The sequence below is a fragment of the Ochotona princeps genome, chromosome 6 (assembly GCF_030435755.1).
Source record: "Ochotona princeps isolate mOchPri1 chromosome 6, mOchPri1.hap1, whole genome shotgun sequence".
Taxonomy (NCBI): Eukaryota; Metazoa; Chordata; class Mammalia; order Lagomorpha; family Ochotonidae; genus Ochotona; species Ochotona princeps.
In genome coordinates this window covers 64,648,674-64,669,083 of record NC_080837.1, presented here as the reverse complement: position 1 = coordinate 64,669,083, position 20,410 = coordinate 64,648,674, and the positions used below count along the sequence as shown (strand labels likewise).

Below are 20,410 nucleotides of genomic sequence, written 5' to 3'. Positions count from 1 at the left end.
TCAGTGTGAGGCTCCAATGAGCGGTAAAGAATCCAGTACTTATCTGAACCATTCATTGCCTGATGCCTTCCTGGGTACACTTTAGCAGGACACTGGAATCAATAGAAAAAGCTGGAACTTGAAACAGGTTCTTGGAAGGTGGGCTTCCCAAGTGGCCTCTTCTACCGAAAATGCCCATATCTTTGGGAAAACCAGACTAGATACATGACATTTTGGCATACACAATTTTTTTCTGGGATTATATAAACCACTAAATACATATGATTCCTTATAGAATCAAAAGATTTCAAGGTTTTGCTAGAAATACAATTTCCACTTGCTTCTAGCTCCCTGCTTGTGGCCTGGGAAAGCAGCAGCAGATGGCCCAAGGCCTTGGGACCCTGCATACATGTGGGAAATCCGGAAGAGGCTCCTGGCTGCTGGGTTTGGATCAGCTCAGCTCTGGATGTTGTGGCCACTTGGGGAGTAAACCAACAGACAGAAGATCTTTCTCTGTTATCTCCTCCTCTCTGTAATCTGCCTTTCCAATAAAAATAAATGAAAAAAGAAAGAAAAAGAATACCCATTTAAAGACTACTGCATAGCACAGAAAAGAAGTTTTTAGCATTTGTTTTCTTATTGTTGCTACACAATTAGATTTATTTTTGCCTTAAAAACCAACATAATGGGCACAAATTTGGTGAGCTGTGAGGAAGAAGAAATGGCGCCGGGTCCAGAAGTAAAGAAAGGAGCTAGTGACTACAGAAAGTAATGGCTACTCGTATGAGCAAGGGGACATCTGGGGAAGAGATGCAATGGCTCTCGAAGAAGGGTGGTTGTTTTCTGCAACCCCCGCTGTCAAGAGGGTAAGAGAGGCAGCACACTCTCTCCACCCACAACAGGACAGGCAACTCCGCAAAGCAAACCACTCTCACCTCCAGAAACAGTTCTTATGCAGTCAAGCCCACCAAACCTGTTCACAGAATTACGTGGGCAGTTGATTTTTACTAACCATCAGGAACTACAGCAACGAAAGAATGCATAATGCATGATGATTTTCCACTCAGTCATAGGCAAATCACCACTTTCTATTCCTGAGATTTGCTCTGATGATGATATGGCAGGAAACTTACAAGTGATAGAAGGGCAACTAGCCTGGCAGTTAAGACAGCTTGTGAGCCGCCCACACCCCCTGTCAGTCTGTGTTCCATTCAAGGACCCTGTTGCTGATTCCAGCTTCCTGCTCATGTAGACCCCAGGAGGCAGTGGTGATGGCCCCTGCCATGCCCAAGAGATCTGCATTGAATTCTGACGCCCTGCTGCAGCTCAGCCAAGCCCCAGCTGGTGCCAGCATGTGGGGAGTAAGCCAGCCAATGAGAGCTCTTTGTGCCTTCCCCTTAAGAAAAAAAAGTGATTGGAACTGCTGTTGCTGCATAGCAAGAAAAGCCACTGCCTGGGGCTCTTCCTTCTCTCTAACTCTTTCAAATAAATTAATCTTTTTTTTAATGATCAAAAAAAAAAAAAGCCCAATGATTTTAATGTGAAAAACTAATACGTGAGAAAGATTCCATTCTTACAATTTCTTACGCTTATATTTTTGTAACAATCTTGATCATTGACATTTTTGTCTCCTTGGTTACTGAATAAACACCTGCTCCACACATGATGACTTATTTCCTTTTGTTTCATTCACATGTGTAGCTAATATTTGAAGGTATTCGAGGTCCTGGAATCGAAGGCGACATTGCCATCGACGACGTGTCGATTGCAGAAGGAGAATGCGCAAAGCAGGACTTAACAACTAAGAGTGAGTGTCTTGTCTTGGAGTGGATTCATATACTGAGATAAGACAAGTGCTGTTAAATAAATTCCAAAGTTTTAAAATGTTACTTTATTGAGAAATTTCCAGTATCTACTATGCTTTTGTTTCAAACCGAATCACCGCATTTCTTTGTAGGCATCTTTGTCCTAAGACTAATTTTGATTTACATCTATGTAAGAAAACTACACTTGCATTTTAAATAGTATTTTTAAATATTTCAGTTCATAGCATTTCAGGAAAATTTGTAAAACTTTAAAAACATTTTTGAAGGTGTATTCTCAGCCTACGTTTTCACAACCACAGCTGTTCTTATCTGTAACTTTTGCCAATTATAGTAAAAACACTTCATATTATAAAAATCCATTGTACAAATATTACAGATTAGAATATCCTGATTTTGTCTAGTGTAATTAACCCCTTCCTTTTTGCTCCCTTATCTTCATTACTACCTTGTTGTTTTCTTGGTTTGATTATAGTTTAATGACATACTCTAATTTTTTCAAGACAGACCCATTTTTTTAATAGAATAAGAAATTATAAATAATGCAAAGATCATAACCATGTTTTAAGCGGCCTCTTCATCTCCTTAGAATGCATTTGAAATTGGCAGATGCACTATCATGATTGGAAGTTCTTCCTGTTAGAGGATTTTCTTAGACTAATCCACGCTGTAATTTTGTGGTCATACACAAGGGTGGCAATCAAGCCAAATTTACACAAATAACTCATCAATAATTTAGCACATACAAATGCCTTAAAATCAGGGTTGTGCAAATCTAGAGCAAATCAGAGTCTTTGTTAAAGTTTCTCACTACCCATGCTAAGTTACAGTCTCGATGTTGAAAGTCAAATTTGTGCGACTGCAATGATTGCTCATGTGAACTGAATTACCTCCTTCTTTTTTAAGCATTGTCATAAGACAAATACTAAGATTGGGGATAACAATGAGCCATTAGCACATAGTTTCTTGTCATTACACTTAGCAGTTCATGACTTTCAGTAACAACCTTTGCCTGGATCTGTCTATATTTTGCTTTACAGTCAACTAGACTTATGTGCTGTGTAGAAAAGTTTGCCTTCTCCTCACAGAATCAAACTCCTTTTACATTTTACAACAAAAACTGAGCAGTTGTTAACACACTAACTACAGCTAGTCATGGTTTTTACCAGAATCTTACATTTTCAAAGTTGGCTCACTGCAGAATATTATGTCTTTAGTTCAACAAATTTAACTTTCCAAAAGAGAAGAGCAAAACATAATTCACTCCCTAAAGGAGAAAGCAAACCACTCTAGAGTAACTACATTGAAGTGATTACAAATGCCTACAGGGAGTTCATCATTGCCATTATTATACAGAACATTTTCCTTCCTAATTTCATCCTCTTAAACTAGTAAATCCTGAAAATGGGTGGGTGTTTCAGCATATTTATAGAATGTTGTAAGTATAGACAGACAAGCATGAAAGTCAAAATTCTCCTCTAAGCTGCTCGGACTCCCAGCCCTGCTCCAGGTGGTCAGATTTAGTGGAAGCCAGGTTTTAGTTATTATAATGGACTTCCTGGTGCCTCTTAAATTACAACGAATGTTATTTCCATAATTTATAAATAAGGAAGTAATGATCAAAGCATGAATACTTCAGTGTTCCAACAGTTAACTTCTCTGCTCATCGTCATCTATTCTGGTTAGCACCAAGAGCAGTTTTTAATCTCAGTTTTCAAGCTTGAAACAGTTGAGAAGTTAGGTCTTCTTCTAAACTCACTTTTAAAATCAATTACGGACCTTCTTCCGTGTTCATTCTGTTGGATGGTGAGCAGACCTGTGAGGAGGAGTTCACAGAAACCCATGTAACTGTCCTGAATAAGCTTTCTTTCACAGTACAGCCATTAGTAATCTGTCAGTAATTGCGTCTAAGCAAATCTCTAACCATTTATCCAAGCCATATCACTTTTACTTGCCTAAGTTTATAAATAACCAACTTTCCAAAAATCTTTTCCATGTATTAAATCTTTTTATTAGTTTATTAAAATTATTTTACTAGCTACGTGGAATACTGATTCTTTTTTTTTTTAATCTATTTTGCCCATTTTCAGATTCCGTGGATGGTGCTGTGGGGATTTTAGTTCATATATGGCTTTTTCCAATTATCGTCCTCATCTCTATTTTAAGTCCTCGAAGGTGACCTTATCCTGGCAGAGGCTATACAAGATTCACCAGTCACTAGCATGAAGAAAGAGTCTTTGTAAATGGACACTGAAAAAAAAAAAAAACAAACTACCAAAGATTCCTCCACTGACTTCTGACTCAAAACTAAAATAATAAAAAATTTTTTAAGCACTGGGGATAAAAAGATATCACGGAAGTATAACTTATTCCAAACTACATATAAAAGAGAATATTGACCTGAGTAGAGAAGAGACCTTCAGGTGCTTTTGTGGCTAAAAAGATTACCGCGTCATCTGGTTGAACTCTTGGGAAAAAAAAAAAAAAAGAAAAAGAAAAGAGCTATAGAAATCCTTGTCAAAGCACAAAGTCATGGCTGGTTTTGTTTCAAATGAATAGTTTGCTTGTTACCATGGAAACCTAATGGCCTGCCAACAAAAACCTCACTGTAAACAGGGTACGTGAAGAGCTGGCATTTCTTTTCCTTTCGAGAAGGTTTTACGTAGAGAATTAAATAAATGTAGGCCCTTTTACCTTTGGCTGTTATACCCTTCCTTGAAAATGCCCGAACTGAGAATTATTTAAAGCATTCATACTCCTTCCCACCTTATCCCCCGCCTACCTTTCTTCTGTTTCTCCCCGCCCCTCCCATGGCTAAGCTAGATAACTGTATGCTGTCTGCTTGCATGCACTGCTTTCCAGGGAGGGAAACCTGGGCTTAAACATTACACAGGCTTAGCGGAGTTTGCGGCCACTTGAACACCCAAACTACGTCATCTGTTCCAACGAAGAAACCAAACCACCATCTTTTATAAATTGCCATGGAAACCAAGTGCCTTCAATGAAACAAGCCTGAATAATTTTCAACTCAGAAGCCTGCACCGCTACGTGTGGTTTGTGTAAAACTATTTTATAAACAAACTACAGAGCCTACATGTGCACATTACAGGCAAGACAACAGAGCCGCTTCTGAAGAAGAAAGGACCGGAGCTGCTGCGTAAGCCCAAGCAGACGAGAGATGTGGTGTTAACCTCCTAGACAGCCATGGCCTTTCGGCGTATTATCCATTAGAGAATAACTTCCATTCAGACCAGACATGGGAGCAACACTTTTTCTTCCAGGTCATTAAATGGGTCAACCAGAGCAAAAGGTTATTAAGATAATCCTTAGCGCAGAAGGTGGTAAAACACGAAAGTGATTTTTTTTATTATTATTATAATTGTTACTCTAACCTCCATTTGGCAAGAAATTGGCCCTAGCTTTAGAGGGAGCCAGAAAATGTGATTCCAGTGCGTACCAACGACAGCGAAACTAGGCCGGAGACATCTGGCTTTATTCTAAACACTGACAGTCATACGCCTCTGCCCTTTATTCAGACTGCAAATTGTGAAATATTATTTTATTATTTCACCAGGATTAAAAAAAAAAACACTTTTACTAAAAAAACAAAAACCTGTAAAAATGATTTTGAGCTACCTGAGGACAAATCATACCTTGAACCAGCCAGTTTTCCAACGCATTGTAAATTTCCCTTAAACCTGTTAATTATGAAAATTTGAAGATCTTTTTCCTTATATTATCTCAGCTTTTAACTTCATTTGAAAAGACTTTTGTCTAAAGAATATTATTATTCCATGTTCTTTCAATACCCCAGGATTCAAAACAAAACACTGATTATGCAAGTAATTGGGATATAAGCATTAAATCAATTCGCAATTATCAATACAAAAGCACAACAAAATGTAGTAAATGACAAAGCTTGCTTTTTTAAATGTAGAAATGTTTGTGCAAATTCATTAATTCATCTTAACATATAATTTTACAGCTCTGTTCAATAAAGCCTCTTGCCAGGTAATCGGTATGTGTGTTTGCTGACCAGTCTTCACTCAGCACTAACTTGAGATTAGTTCCACAATCCATGCGTTAGGTTTTCACGGGCTAGATCTTCACCAGTTTATTTACCTTAACATCTGCAGGAGGAAACGTTACCTACAAGTCCCTGATGCCCTCACCTGTATTTCTAATACCTAATAAATGTTACCTGAGACCAAGATGAACTTGGTTTTTAATATATTCATAGTCACTAAGGGCAGGGACCAGACTATCTTATACCAACAGAACTAAGCTCAAACACGTTCTTTAAACACAGTAAGTCAGTCTCGTGACTTTTGGAGAAGTGAGGCAGAATGGGATCTTTTCAAAATCACCCATATATTTTACAAAAGAGGTGTAACTCGATTGCGGCTAGAGCACTCTAAGATTTGCAAGATCTGACAGTGACTCACACCTCGTGACCACCAGTCACTTGTCTTCACTCTCCAAATCACATCACTGTCTGCACTCTTGTTGGAGACTATCAGTAAAAATCCTTTCCATGTAATGAGTGTTAACTCATTGCCCTTGAGAATCTTGAGGTTGGTTGCAATGAGGCTTTTGCAGAAAACTGTTCAGAACATTCAAAAATATATGTGTCCTTTACCAGAAGATAGCAAAATTGCTTTTTAAAACAGTAACCCTGCACAAAGAAAGTGCTGTGACAGCTTCACTTTTACTATAAAATATTCATAAAATACTTAAACCCTCCTTGATCTTCTCACACAGTAATATACAACACTCCAAAGTTTTTGAGAACTGGCTGGTACTTCAGATTTCATTTTGCTAAAATATTGGAGAAGCTGCAGACATGTGAACAACAACAAAGAGGCAATCAGAGGAAGTGTTTAGCATTCATATTTGCTGATATTGTAATAAATGAAATGCATATGTCAAGTGGGTTCTGATTCTTTTATGTAAACCAACATAGTTAGGATTAGAATCAATGTTTTCTACTTCAGCTCAAATGTTTAGTTGCTTTAATTGAGATTGAAGGGTAAAAATGCAGAAGATTTAAAGACATTGGCATAAATGAAATGTAAATTATATTAAGTAGCTTCTTCTTTAATATTAGTAATAATACTGAAAACTTTCAAGCACTGTTCAACAACTGCCTTCTTTCTCCTAATATTTTTGTATTGAATGTAAATTGAACTCATCAACACATTCCCTCTCCTCCACTATGATACCATATTTCAACTCAATTGATGCCATTTTTATTTCTTTAATAGGAAGATACCAGGCAATGAAGCATGTAACTTTCCAGTACAAAGACCACACAGTGTAATCCCATAATCCCATACTGCCCATTTTGGTGCCCATTAATTAGAAGAATTACTCTATTAACACAGAAATTTTATCTCTACAATTTAGAGGCTTGTTTTAGTTGCAATTGATAGCATTTCTGTGTCATAAAAGGTGAAGTATACCTTCGTGCTGTTAGCATCAAAGATAGGAAATTCCCTCAAGTTTCCAGGAGTACCAAGTAATACCCAGCATTAATACATTTGAACAAAACCAAAAGTGACATATGTCCACCCAAGCTTGTGCAATTTATATAAAATGCTCATTACTATGCAGTATTTAAAAATAAACCTCATTTTGTCCTTTCTTACATAGTTTCCATACACTTAGCCTGTCTTTCTTTTTTTCTTATTCATAAGTTCCATCATTCTTTATATCCCTGACTTAAAATGCCTCCTCCTTCCATGTAATTCACAGTATGTAGTAGACCAGAACTTTGCTCTTCCATTAAATTTTTTTAGAGATCCAAGACATTCATGTTACACCACAGTGTCATGCAATAAATAGGTTGAAATAATTACATTTCATTTTTAATGTATCACAGTTGATTTGGGGATGACAATGAAGTATACAAATATAATAGAATTAGAACCCAGCAAGTTGGTCACACCATGTAATACATAGTAAAAATAATCCCATTCTTTATATTTTCAAATATAATGACACACAAATTACAATTGTACTAACTTTTCTCCAAACCTGCATTTTTATTTTAAAGAGTTTATAATAAACTGACCTGTTAATAAAGTGTGTACTTTGAAGAACAATTAATTCACTTAGTTCTGTATTTAAGACTGGAATTGGCTGTCGTATTTTTCATGATCTGGTTTTGTTTCATTATTGATTTGGAAGATGGTGACATAACTAATTGATTTTGATAACTGGTTTCTAAGGATTCTTTGAATGCATGTTCCTTACCACAAAATATTTTTTAATGTGCCTTTCAAAGATCAGGGCCTGATCAACAGACATTCAAATTGGAAACTGTTACCCCAAATCCATAAACATCTTGGTTGATGATTACTTACAAATTGTGTCACCTGGGTCTCAACAAAGGAGAAGGTATACTCTTCTTGCAACTGGGTAGTTGATGTCAATGAGGAGTTATTGCATTTTCTGTGAAAACAATAAAATCATAGGGTTCAATCCCAAACTATTTTCTTTCCTACAACATTCCCTTTGTGGCTATCCAGTTTAATTCATTTTCTTAGTGTTATTTTTAAAAATCAATGTCTGGCATTTTCTACTTCAACTAAAGAGAAAGCTACTACAGAATGATCAGAATTTTTTTCAAATATAGTATAAAAAGTCTTTGGTGAATATCCATAATATTTATAAGTAAACATGTATGGTATTACTACAGAGAAAAACTTATGAACTTGAAATTATATGTCAATTCAGATTTACTCTACCCTATGTTCCGGGTCTGCTTAGAAACAGAGATATTCCCTATATTTGTATATGGATTACTTTATTGGCATATATTAATTCAAAGCTTACTTATGAGGGATGATTTCAATACCCTGAACTCACATTGAAGATGTTCAAATTAAACAGTTCAAATTTTTTTAAAAAAATGAGCAGGGCAGAAGTTAAACACTAGATAAAAACTCAGTTTTCTCCATGAACAGTATTTACAATGGATTGAATTTTATTTCAGTTGTATTAATATCCCATAAATTGAGCTGGAATATATTTTCATTTTTCAATAAAATGATTGGAAATTCCATGAACTAGGGAGTAACCTGCTGGTTGCAGTTTGTCTTTGTGTGCACCACAATCATTATCCTGCATTTTCAGGATGTTGTTTTTATTTCTTCAGTTTCATCAGTATATTTAAATGTACAAGTTTAACCATTTATTGTGTTTATATTACATATTAGTTAAAAGTTGAAATCCCAAACTTCAGATTTAATTTTCCTTTTGATATTTTCCTATGCTAAAAATTTCAGATAGCTCTATGTTCTTTTCTCTTGATTTTTTTTCAATAAATGAAATTATGTTAAATATTAGTGTTTTGGGGACATTTCTGTCAGTAAGCACTGAACACAAAGATACTTAGTGGCAGTTATGTTTGCAGCTTAAAGATGAGAGCACCATCATTTCTCTGTTAAACTGCTTTTATAGACAACACTGCAGTGAACACAATTAACATATTAAGATTATATGTTTATTTTTACATGCTTTGTGAGGGATGTCATAAAATTATTTTAAACAAGTAGGCACTAAAGTTCTTGAATGGATATGATTTAAGAAATATGGGTGAAATGAGAAGTGCTGGCTGTCTATGGTGGTATGTGAAATACTTGGTTAACGGTGCTAATGTTATCCAAGGAGACCATTTTAACAGCTTAACAATGTATTCCATGAGGACCCTATATGGTAAGCCTGAGTGTTCTGGGGCAAACAAGACAGCTTGGCAATGACTGAGGCAACAAAACTACAGATGGAAACCTAAAAATTAATTTGATGCTATTCTTTCACTATTGCCTATTTAGCTCACTTTCCTCTTCATCCTTGGTATTATCTCTCTAAACCAATTCTTGAAGTTATAGAAATTCAAACATAGTTAACATTGACAGAGGCATTGTGTTTGCAAATCATACTTCCAGTTACCCCCTAAATCATTAAGATACTGCTTATCCTTTATAAGCTGCTTTGGTTTAAGTCAAATTAGTGATTTTCCCTGTGTTTTTAAATTCTTACAGTATTTTTATTAAAGCATCCTTTGGTTGCCTGCACATCTGCTTTCCAGATGAAACTGTAACCTCCGCCATGCCAAGGATATGCCATTGAGATCCTCAGTTTTCTCTACTGATCCCACATGCATTGTTTTTAGATCCTACAGAGCTAACTGAATGAGTGAGTGAGTGAATGAATGAATGAATGAGTATTGAGTTATCCATGATTTAGAGCTGTATTTGGAATGGAATTATTCATTCAACTTAGGGAATAAGCAACAACTGTAATCTTTCATTTATAAAAGCAATGAAATTCCCAGGACAGAATATATCTCCAGTTACTAAGACAAATGAGAAGTCAACCCACCTGAGCAAGTTTAAACCATGTTCAATAGAACCTTCTGGCACTTCTAACTTAAATTTTGTTGTAGCAAAAGGCAAATGTTGTTACTGAATTTTTTGAAAATAAAATTATATGGTTTAACTAAGGGAAAACCAAGCAAATTCTACGTGTTTTGTGTTAGATGCTGCCATTACCCAGGAGAATGTTACTTGTAGAAACCCGTCTTTTAGCCATATGCATTCGTTAGGAATGTTTGGTTTACATTATGCCAGATCACTTGCACTCTTAGCTAAATTCAGTGTTACTCCAAATTGTAAAGCAAAACAATAAAAATAAGAGAGTCCTGGGTAACATTTTATGTACCAAAAATATGCTCGAAGCAGAATGATGCGCATTTAATTTTCAAACTTGGACATGAGATTGAACAGCAATTAGTAATTTTTATCATCTGAATTTAAAGGATGTTTTACTTTCCAAAATTAAAAATAATTAGCAACCCAATGACCCTCACCCTAAATAAAAGGTACATTTGTGCATTGATGCAGTAACCCCGTTATAATTTTTTAAATATGTGAAATAACAACAGTGACTGCTACATTTTTTGTAGAGAAATACAATGAATCTTCCTTCGTTACTGAGTTAGATTGACAGTCTGGGTTTTTGCATGTATTCAGTAAGCTTTCCCAATTAAAGTAGTATTTGGAATTGCTAGAATCCAATCCATTCTGATTCAACCTGCCCATGAGGGCATGCAATATTTTTTCTTCATTTAGTCTTTCAAACTGTAAGTACTTCCATAAAGGATCCATGCCTCTCCATAATATTTAGGGTGATATTTTACAAACTGAAAATTCTTCTAATCACTAAAAACACGAGAAAACTCTGGACCAAGATGTGGGAATTAGCGGACAGAGACACGCTGAGAGGAGAGGTGTGGAACCTCAGATGAACCATCCACTTCAACGTTTTCATTGAGGACAGGTCCAGATCACATACCCGTTAAGGCAAGCACAGACAGAATAAGAGCAAGACCAGGCCGACAAAGATGCAAAGCCTCTAAGAGGAAGTGACGCAGCGCGTAGTCTGGAATAGGTATGGACCTATGTGTTTTATGAGGAAACTAATGAAATTAGAGTGTTCTTTAGAAAAGCAAAATTTTGTAAACAAATGCACTTGGTAGAAAGAATATGAAAATGCAGTGTTTACGTTTGAAAAAAGTTGCAATAAATAACATTTACAAATATTTTACCTCATATTCTTTTCCTTTTTTTTTTCCTACTCATTCACTGTGATTACACTGCGCTTCCATGAGCACTGTCTCCACCCGGTTTGGTGCCGCCCACAGTGTGAAGGTTAGTGCATGTTACTGTCAGACCAACTTCAGGAACTACACGCCTGTCTCAAACCGCCCCACCGTTCCCACTCTTACTCGGCCGCTGCTCACTATGTATTTGTGCAAGGTTCCTACAGCCCAATCCTCTGTAAAAATAGGGGCAATAGCAACGATAATACTGTATTCCTCAAGATTGACAGGAGGCAAAAATGCAATAATCTTGGTAAAGCCATTCAGCTACTTCCTAGAACAGATGTAGCAAGCATAAATGAGCACTACCTTTATAATATGTGTGCACTTCTTTGAAGAGTAATGTTGACAGTCATGTCAATTACACTACACATACTATTCCTTTGAAATAAGTATCTTAGTTACTTTCACTTTAATAAACTTATACACACATTTATATACCAATACAATTAGGTAAAGATTCATCAACTTCAATGTCTTTTCAAGCATCATTTCAACTATCATAACCCATAATGATCAGTCACTTACCCATGGTGTATGTGGACCTTGATAGAATAGATGCTGAAAGTCGTCTTTGCAGCACTCTTTCTCATACCATGCACATGAGTATCCTTGCATATATAATCCTAGAATAAAAATAATAATGCTTAATTATCTTTTGTTATGAAATCTAAAATATTTTATGTACCAACAAGAAAAATTCTGTGTTCATTGGGATTGTGCCAGATATAATACGCAGTTTTACTACAGAGATGTTAAACTGTGAAGAAAAATTGCATGTTAAGGTTGACAAAATCTGCTCTTATTTATATTACAGCATTTCATTTTACCTTCACAGGAAATCTGCTTTGTATTGCAGGGTGCAGTTGGACTTGGATCTTAACATTAATTAGACCCTTAGAAAGATTACTGAACATCCCAATGCCAGGATCTTAATCAAAGGATCAACTGGGAAAGTAGAGAAGCTAGGTTTTGGTTTGGTTTGGCTTGTTTTTAGATGCTAATTGATATTATTACATGCAAGCCCCCACCCCTTACCCAGTAAAGTTCACACAATTTGATAAACACGAGACAGTGGAAAGATGTGTTTGACTCTTGATCTTTTTTATGGTGGAAAGATGTGTTTAAATCTTGACTTTTTTTTACCTCTATGGAGTTTTTGAGTAGATGGATTAAAATCTGATTTACAGCCCCCTGGCAGCACAGTGCAAGGATCAAGAACTAGTCTGTCTCAGTTCTTCCTGACATAATTTTTCCCCAAATTTCCCTTACCTGTACAAGGGAGATTGCACACTGATTAACAACCTTAAATGTATAGAACACTTACTGTATTTCCTAGCAAGTACTAAATATTTGCTTACATATAAAAATGGGACACTTTTAATAGGATCCTGCCATAATGCCATGCTGACCATTTGAGTGAAATAATATAAGTATTTGCTTCATAGCACACACACACACACACACACACACACACACAGCTTGTGTTCTGGATAAGCCTATTTCTTTTTCCTTTTTATTAAAAAAAAAGAGCAAAGGATTTCTCAGAATCTTTCACTAAATTTTTATTTAATGGTTTGATAGAACTCCCATTCACTAGTTTGCTCCTTCTTTGCGGCCTATGTCAGGAGCCAGGAACTTAATTCAGTTCTTCCAAGTGGGTAGTAGGAACTCCTCACCGGAGCTACCCGAGTACTTGTCAGGGTCTGTGTTCAAAGGATGTTGGATGCAAGAGCCTGGACTGGAATTCAAACCCAGGCAACTCCAAGACATTCCCAAAGCACATTTTCCAATAGGCCAACCACCTTCTCCACCAGGACATTTAAATTATCTAGTATTCTATCATCCTTATGTACCTATGTTGCATGTATTACCCTTCAATCAAGTTCTCTGGCATTATTTCATAAACGATGCCTTAGTAAAATATTTGAGGCTATAATATTTAACTTAGAAGATAGCCAGTTTAAAAATGCTAGGTTTGACCTTCTGTAGCAATATTTATCTAGATACTTATTGTCAACATAAACACTCATTTTTTAAAAAGTTAAATTTGACAGAATAAGGTTCACAGGTAGATTTTTAAAGATCTATTTTTTTTATTATTGGAAAGGCAGATTTACAGACAGAAGGAAAGAAAGAAAGATCTTTCAGCTACTGATTTACTACCCAGATGGTTGAAGCAGCTAGAAGCCAGAAGCCTTGTCAGGGTCTCCCACACAGGTACAGAGCCCTAAGGACTTGGACCATCCTCCACTGCTTTCGTAGGCTACAAGGGGGGAGCTGGATGGGAAGTGAAGCAGCCTGGATATAAGCCAGTGCCCCTATGGGATGCCAGCACTTGCAGGTGAAGGATCAGCCATTTGATCCTTTGCACAAGCCCCCCTCACGTGCAGGTTTAAGTGGTAAAAGAGTCACTGCTCTACGTTTTGCCTGTCCAGTTGTCCCTAGTGATATCACACACAAACCACTCTTCTTGATCCGCAGTCTTGTTTCTGCTGTATGCAGTTAATTCTATGAATTCTCTGGTACGGCTTGGTTCACGTATTCCCTACCAATACGCGGTTGGGGCAGTTCAACACCACAGGAATCCTTCTGGTGCCACATTGCTCTAGGGCCTCTCCCTTCCCCAACACATTCAATATTCTGGAAATAATTTTTATTTCATTTCTACAATTCCATCATTTAAAAAATGTCAGGCTTTAATATATGCATTTTATATCTCTATGTATGTATACATGTATTACATACATGTACAAGTGTTATATACATGTATATGTGCACATTTATATATGTATATGTGTACATGCATATAGGTATACATGTATGTATGTATAGGTATGTGTGCACATATATACACACAAACATTTATGGGTTTGACTTGTTTTGCTCAGCATAACTCCCTGAAGATATATTCATGCTGAAGTCTATATCAAAAGTTTATACATTTTTTATTAGGTGTTATAATTGTATCTCAGTTCGTGTGACCATTCATTGACTTAAGGATATCTAGCTGTTTCCAATGTGGGGCTATATCAAATTAAGCTGCCACATACATCCATGAACACATTTCTTGGCATAAATGTTGTTTTCCATCTCTGAGATCCAGGAATGTAATTGTATGTATCCAGGAATGTAATTGCTAGGTACTATATTACTTTCATGTTTCATTTTTAATAAGCTACCCAAATATTTTCTACAGGGAATATACCATTTATAGTCCTGTCAGATATGTATGAGCAATCCAATTTCCGTACAGTCATAAACATATGTTGCGATTATATTCTTTTTAACTATTCTGGTGGGTATGAAATGTGTTTTTTACTTACACAACACTCAGAGAGGCCTACAGTCAGACCTCCTATCTATTATTGATTTTCAAATATCTCTAATGTCCAGTGGTGGCCAGGCTAAGATCAAGAGCCAGTAACTCCACCACAGTCTCTGCAAAGGCAGCAGGGCCTCAGCCACTTGAACCAGGGTGTATGTTAGCAGGACGCTGGAATGAGGAGTGGAGTCAGGATTCCAACCCAGACAGTAATAGAGGATGCCAAGTGCCAGCCTCATCAGCACACTGATTGCCCACTCCTCACTGTTTCTGCGATCTGCATTTTCCTCAAGGCTGCCAAAACTGGACGCCTTTTTATTTGCCATCTGAACATTCTCTTCTGTGCAATGTCTAGCCATGCCATTTGCCCTTTCTACTCTTACCATTTTTTTAAACAGTGTAGTTTTTAAAAATATTCTACATAATACTCATGTGTGAGATAACATGGCTTTCATACATATTTTCCTAGTCTATATTTTGCTTATCCTTGCCATCATATATTGTTTTGCAGAGAAAAAAATTCTTAGTTTTGATAGGATCAGTTTATTTTTTCTTTCATTTTACAGATTGCATTTTTTTTACAAAGTTTATGAATACCTTGTCTACACTTATATACGGAAGATTTTCTCCATGCTCTTTATTGTACATGTGTATTGCTTATTTATTGACATCGACTTGAAAGGCACAGTAACGGGAGAGAAAGAGTGATCTCTTCTATGCACTAGATCATTCCCCACATACACACAACAGTTAATGCTTGACCAAAGCAAAGCTTTATGACTCCTACATGAGCAGCAGAGACCCAAGAACATGAACCATCATGTTCTCCCCACCCACCCCCCCATTGTAGATCACCAGGAAGTTAGATAAGAAAAATCAATGTTGCCTTTATCATAAGAGGAAAAATTGTAAAGATATTAAAACCCATTCAATGGTTATATATACTTTACTCCAAAAATATTGGCATTTTATCATAGCAGTGATGGAAGATGCAAAGTAATGATACAAATACGGCTACCAAGTTGGATATCTCAAAGAGTAAATCTAAATGTATTTTGTTATATATTTAAAATTAATCATAAAGTATTTTGTGACCATTCCAAAGGGCCATTTGTAAAAGCTGAAGAAAAGTTGCTTCCCTCCATCCATTCCAAAACACATGAAAAAATTACAACCTTTAGTCTCTGGACTCACTTTTTTAGTTTCACTTATAGGAACTTTGTCATGGAGAGATTCGGGTATCTGTTAATAAATATTTAAGAGGATATTAGAGTAGGTGAGAATAGTGAAAAACCTGGAAACAATCTAAATGAAAAAATTTGCTAAGTAGCGAATAGCTGTCCTTGCATCTACTTGTTCTAACAGCCAATGAAATGAAACATTTTCTTGGGAGCTCAAAAGTTCCAAATACTTCTTTTCTTCCACATTCAATTAAGTGATACATTTTATAGTCTGAAAAAGCACAGGGACAGAAAGGAAGAAATGGGTTGGTGTTTGTGTGCGTTTTCTTACTGAAAGGAACTAGATGTCTTCTAAGGTTTGTGTGGCCTCTTAAACACAGCCTTAGGTTTTCTGTTTGAGATCACAGTGGCAGAGAATGATGTGACAGCCTCGTCATGTCTTAGGATTGCCCTTCAGTACTGAAAAGGGAAACCAATTAAAGGATGTGGTATCACCCAATACCCTTAATAAAGGAAATGAAATAGATTCATGTGTCAATTAGGTTGTGAATATTCACTGGAGGAAAGTGAAAAACACGTTTGTAAGTCATCAAAATTGCAACATGTGCATGAAAGATGGATGATGACCAAGAGTTTACATGCCTGGAGAACTTACTCTTAGAATTGACACAGAAAACAAAATAAAAACAAAAGAAATAGGAGTGATTTGTTTTCTAAGATATGCATTAATTATTTGTTAATCTCAATTATAGTCCCTTGGATGTGTGCATGAAAGCAGTTTCCATCACAATGAGTGCATTTATGTGCATCTTGCTCACCTAGTTAGCTCCGCTGAGTAGGGTATGTACTGATGAGGCCAGTGCTATCAGTACTAATTAGCATACATAGCGTAATGAACGCCATGGACACACACAGCTGGTCTTAGCGAAATATTTAACAGGTGCTTATTACTGGGGAGAAATAGGACAAAGAAGAGACTCTGGCTACATTGATATTTAGCAATATTGAATAAAAATTTGAAGATCATGATGTACACTAATGTACCTGTATGTTCAAAACGGTACCAACAGTCACCAGAAGACAACCTGGGCTGAATACCTCGCCATTCTCTTCCTCTTGTATACAATTCATCACATCTTGTTGATCTTTGCCTTTTGCGTATTTTGTGAATCTAATCATTTGCTACCAGTTCTGAGGTCTCTACCCTTGACCATGTCATCTTGCTAGGATACTGTGGATGATTTCTCATCGTGTTCTTCTACAGTCTGCCCTGCCACCCTGTATCACTCTTTTAATTGCAACTTCTATTTTCTTAAAATACAAATGGAAGTTCATTTTTTCTTCATAAAGCTCCCACTAGTTGCCACACAAGAACTATATTTCTTAAATTAGAAATAAAACCCTGCATAATCTAGTTCCTTTTCATGAATACAATCTTATCTGTTTCTTGGGTACTATACTGTCCCATATATATCACATACCAAATCACTCTATTTCAACGAAAGATTACACCGCCACATTTGCTCTTGGTTGGTTAAGAGCCAGAGAGTATCTTCAGTTCCTGCAGTGCTGTCAACACATTTGAGGACTTTGCATATGCTTTTGCAGTGTCTTAAAACTGTGAGCATCACTTCCCTTTTAATGGTTCATCCCTGGCCTTGGCATGCTCCTATATTCCTTCATTTTTTAGCCCAAATTAGTTTCTTCTCTATTTACTTTTCCATTGGAATATTTCACAATTTATTATTTTTGTGTTTTGTTATTATTTTTCCTCTCCCTTTACTAGACTGAGTTCTAAGAAACCCAGGATTCTTTAGAAAGTTCACGGAGGGGAGGGCGTTTGGACTAGTAACTGCAACCTGTCCATCTTAGAGTACCTGAGTTTGAACCCTGGCTCCTCTTGTGATTTTGCTTCCCATGACTTCATGCCCCAGGCAGCAGATGAGGGCCCCAGTCACCTGTCCCTATCACCTACAAGGGAGATTCAAAGGGACTCTGCTCCTGGTGTCAGCTTGGACCAGAAGCAGTCGGCTGTATCAGGACTGAACCAGCAGCTCTGATTCTGTGTTCTCTCTTTCTGCCTTTCCAGTAAGAAATATGTGAGCAGTTTCCAAAATTCAAGAGAAGAGAACAAGATTACTTTGGTTCAAAAACACAAGTCAGTCCAGTAAATTTTCCTCATAAGTCACATCAGTATGTCACTTACTTTTTTTATGCCTAGAAGGGTCTAAAATATTTGTTAAGCAACAGTGAATGGCTGTGCTTCCCTATGATTTATTCTGGAGAGGCCAAGTCCAAAGACGTTCCCAAAATCTTTTTAGTCATTTCGTTCTTTTAAATGTTAAGTGTTAGTATGTGGTCTGTGCAAGCTGACTTTTTCGATTACGGCGGATATCAACTCACACACCACGTATTTCTTTGTCTTCTTGAGTATCTTCCAGAAGCCTATATTCCTTTGCTAAGTTCCATCCCATCTACAACACCTCGATATACAACGTACACTTCACCTCGTTTCCCAACTCACACTTGTCATAGAAAATCAACTTGTACTATACAGCTCCAAATCACATTTTTACTCCTAAAAATCCTCTTGAAACCTGAAATTCTTTTCAATCTTGTTTTTGCTAATGTATCCATCAGTGTGCTCTCTCTGTTTTCATGTCAGTTGTGTTTAATGATACTCAAAACCCAAACAATCAGCTTTGCCCCATATTTCTGGTATCCCAAGTTCAGTCTGTGATGTCTCCATGTTTATGTCATGTTAATGCTTTTTAATCTTCACACTGCTTTCAGAGATGTGGGACTTATAATTTCACCTTTCTAGGACAGTGTAATCATATCACAAGCCATGCTGTTCCCCTGATGACATCTTTGCCAAGTTCATCACCACTATTCTATCAAATTAGTCTTCCCATATAGAGCTGTGTAATCTTACATGAATGTAAGATTCACAACCACCCCCTCTGGAATCCTTGGTGTCTACTTATAACATGCGAAGAGTACAAATACCTGAGTGTGCATCTACAGATTTTTCTTAAATATTTATCATACACTTGCCAGGCTGCTAAAAATTACAATTTTATTGGAAAGCATACTATTATTAGAACATGTTCACACTTTCTAAACTCTTCAGATTTATCTTACTATTCTGACTTAAGTCACTTCTAGCTCATGATCTTGGAATGAGGAGGTGGTAGCCCTTCAATTCTTGAACATTCTTGTCAAGTAATATTTTTTTACCTGATAATTTTCTTGAAATCTGTCACACATTTTGAATAGATATTATTTAACAATTATTGGCTCCTTGTCTTGTTTCCCTAATAGAGACTGTAAGCTCCTTAAGAGCAGGTATTAGTTGTTATTAATTTTGTGTTCCCTGTAATGCCAGTATCATGGGGCTGGCATACAATAGGTGCTCAACTATTATTTGTTGAATCAAAATTAATATGCAGGAAGGCAAACTAATACAAATGTACATATAAATGAAAACATTTTAAGAAATCAGTAAAATTTGTACACCAGAATATATAGAATAAAGAATTTATTGCTCCTGTTGTATCATTTGTTTTATTATATGATTAATTATCATCCAAGTCTATTGGAATTACCTTCAAAATTTTAAACACTAATGTTATATTCTTAAGTGCTCAATGAGATAGAATAACTGCATAATAATTTTACTGGTTTAAGTACACAGATTTTATCATTACCTGCTTAAGTTTATGTCACCGATAACAAAGCCAAAATTAAAATCAAGTGTCTTTAACATTTGTCATTGTAACATACTGTCTCTTAGTCCCAGTTTTATTTGAAGAAGTGAATTCATGTATTAATGGTGTTTCATGGTTATATCTGGTTTCATTGAGGAATAATCTGTATTGAACATATGCTAGATTCCAGTAGATAATGGACTGATATTGCTGTTTAATATTTAAAGAGCAAATTCTAATAACCAGATTTCATCATTTGTGTTTACATAAGTATATATACAAAAATTATCAAAATTTCATGCATATTTGTATATATGTATACACACATTGTCTATAGTGTATGTTTATGTATTTATATATAGTACATAAATACATATGTGTATTTATGTAAATATAAGGTATGTGACTGAATATCTTAGACATACAATTATTCATTCCAAACTTCTTATGACTATAGAATAAAGGCATTAGTAATAATCTCTCAGAAGCCATACTAACCTAACAAAGAACCATGAATCTGTATATCAGCATTGTAGACACAATTAGGAAATAGCTATGTCACATCAAAATTAAATCATAGTCATGTTAGTCTGATTTAATCAGAACATAACATGAAATCAGCAACTTCAGTAATTGTGGTGCTATCTGTATACTGCATTCTGAACTTGAATTCGCTACATTCTAGGGCTTTGTGCTTGCTTCAGCAGCACACATACTAAAAAAAGTTC

At 36.1% G+C, this 20,410-nt stretch overlaps 1 protein-coding gene across 1 annotated transcript in view; it reads left to right on the top strand.

The window, feature by feature from the left end:
• MDGA2 (MAM domain containing glycosylphosphatidylinositol anchor 2) overlaps positions 1-5,817 on the top strand; it is a 687,915-nt gene extending 682,098 nt beyond the window's left edge. The window contains exons 16-17 of the mRNA XM_058666386.1: positions 1,681-1,786; positions 3,893-5,817. Of these exons, the coding sequence (XP_058522369.1) occupies positions 1,681-1,786; positions 3,893-3,981 (195 nt within the window). The 3' untranslated portion in view covers positions 3,982-5,817. The remainder of the gene's footprint in view (positions 1-1,680; positions 1,787-3,892) is intronic.
• Positions 5,818-20,410: the final 14,593 nt, after the last annotated feature.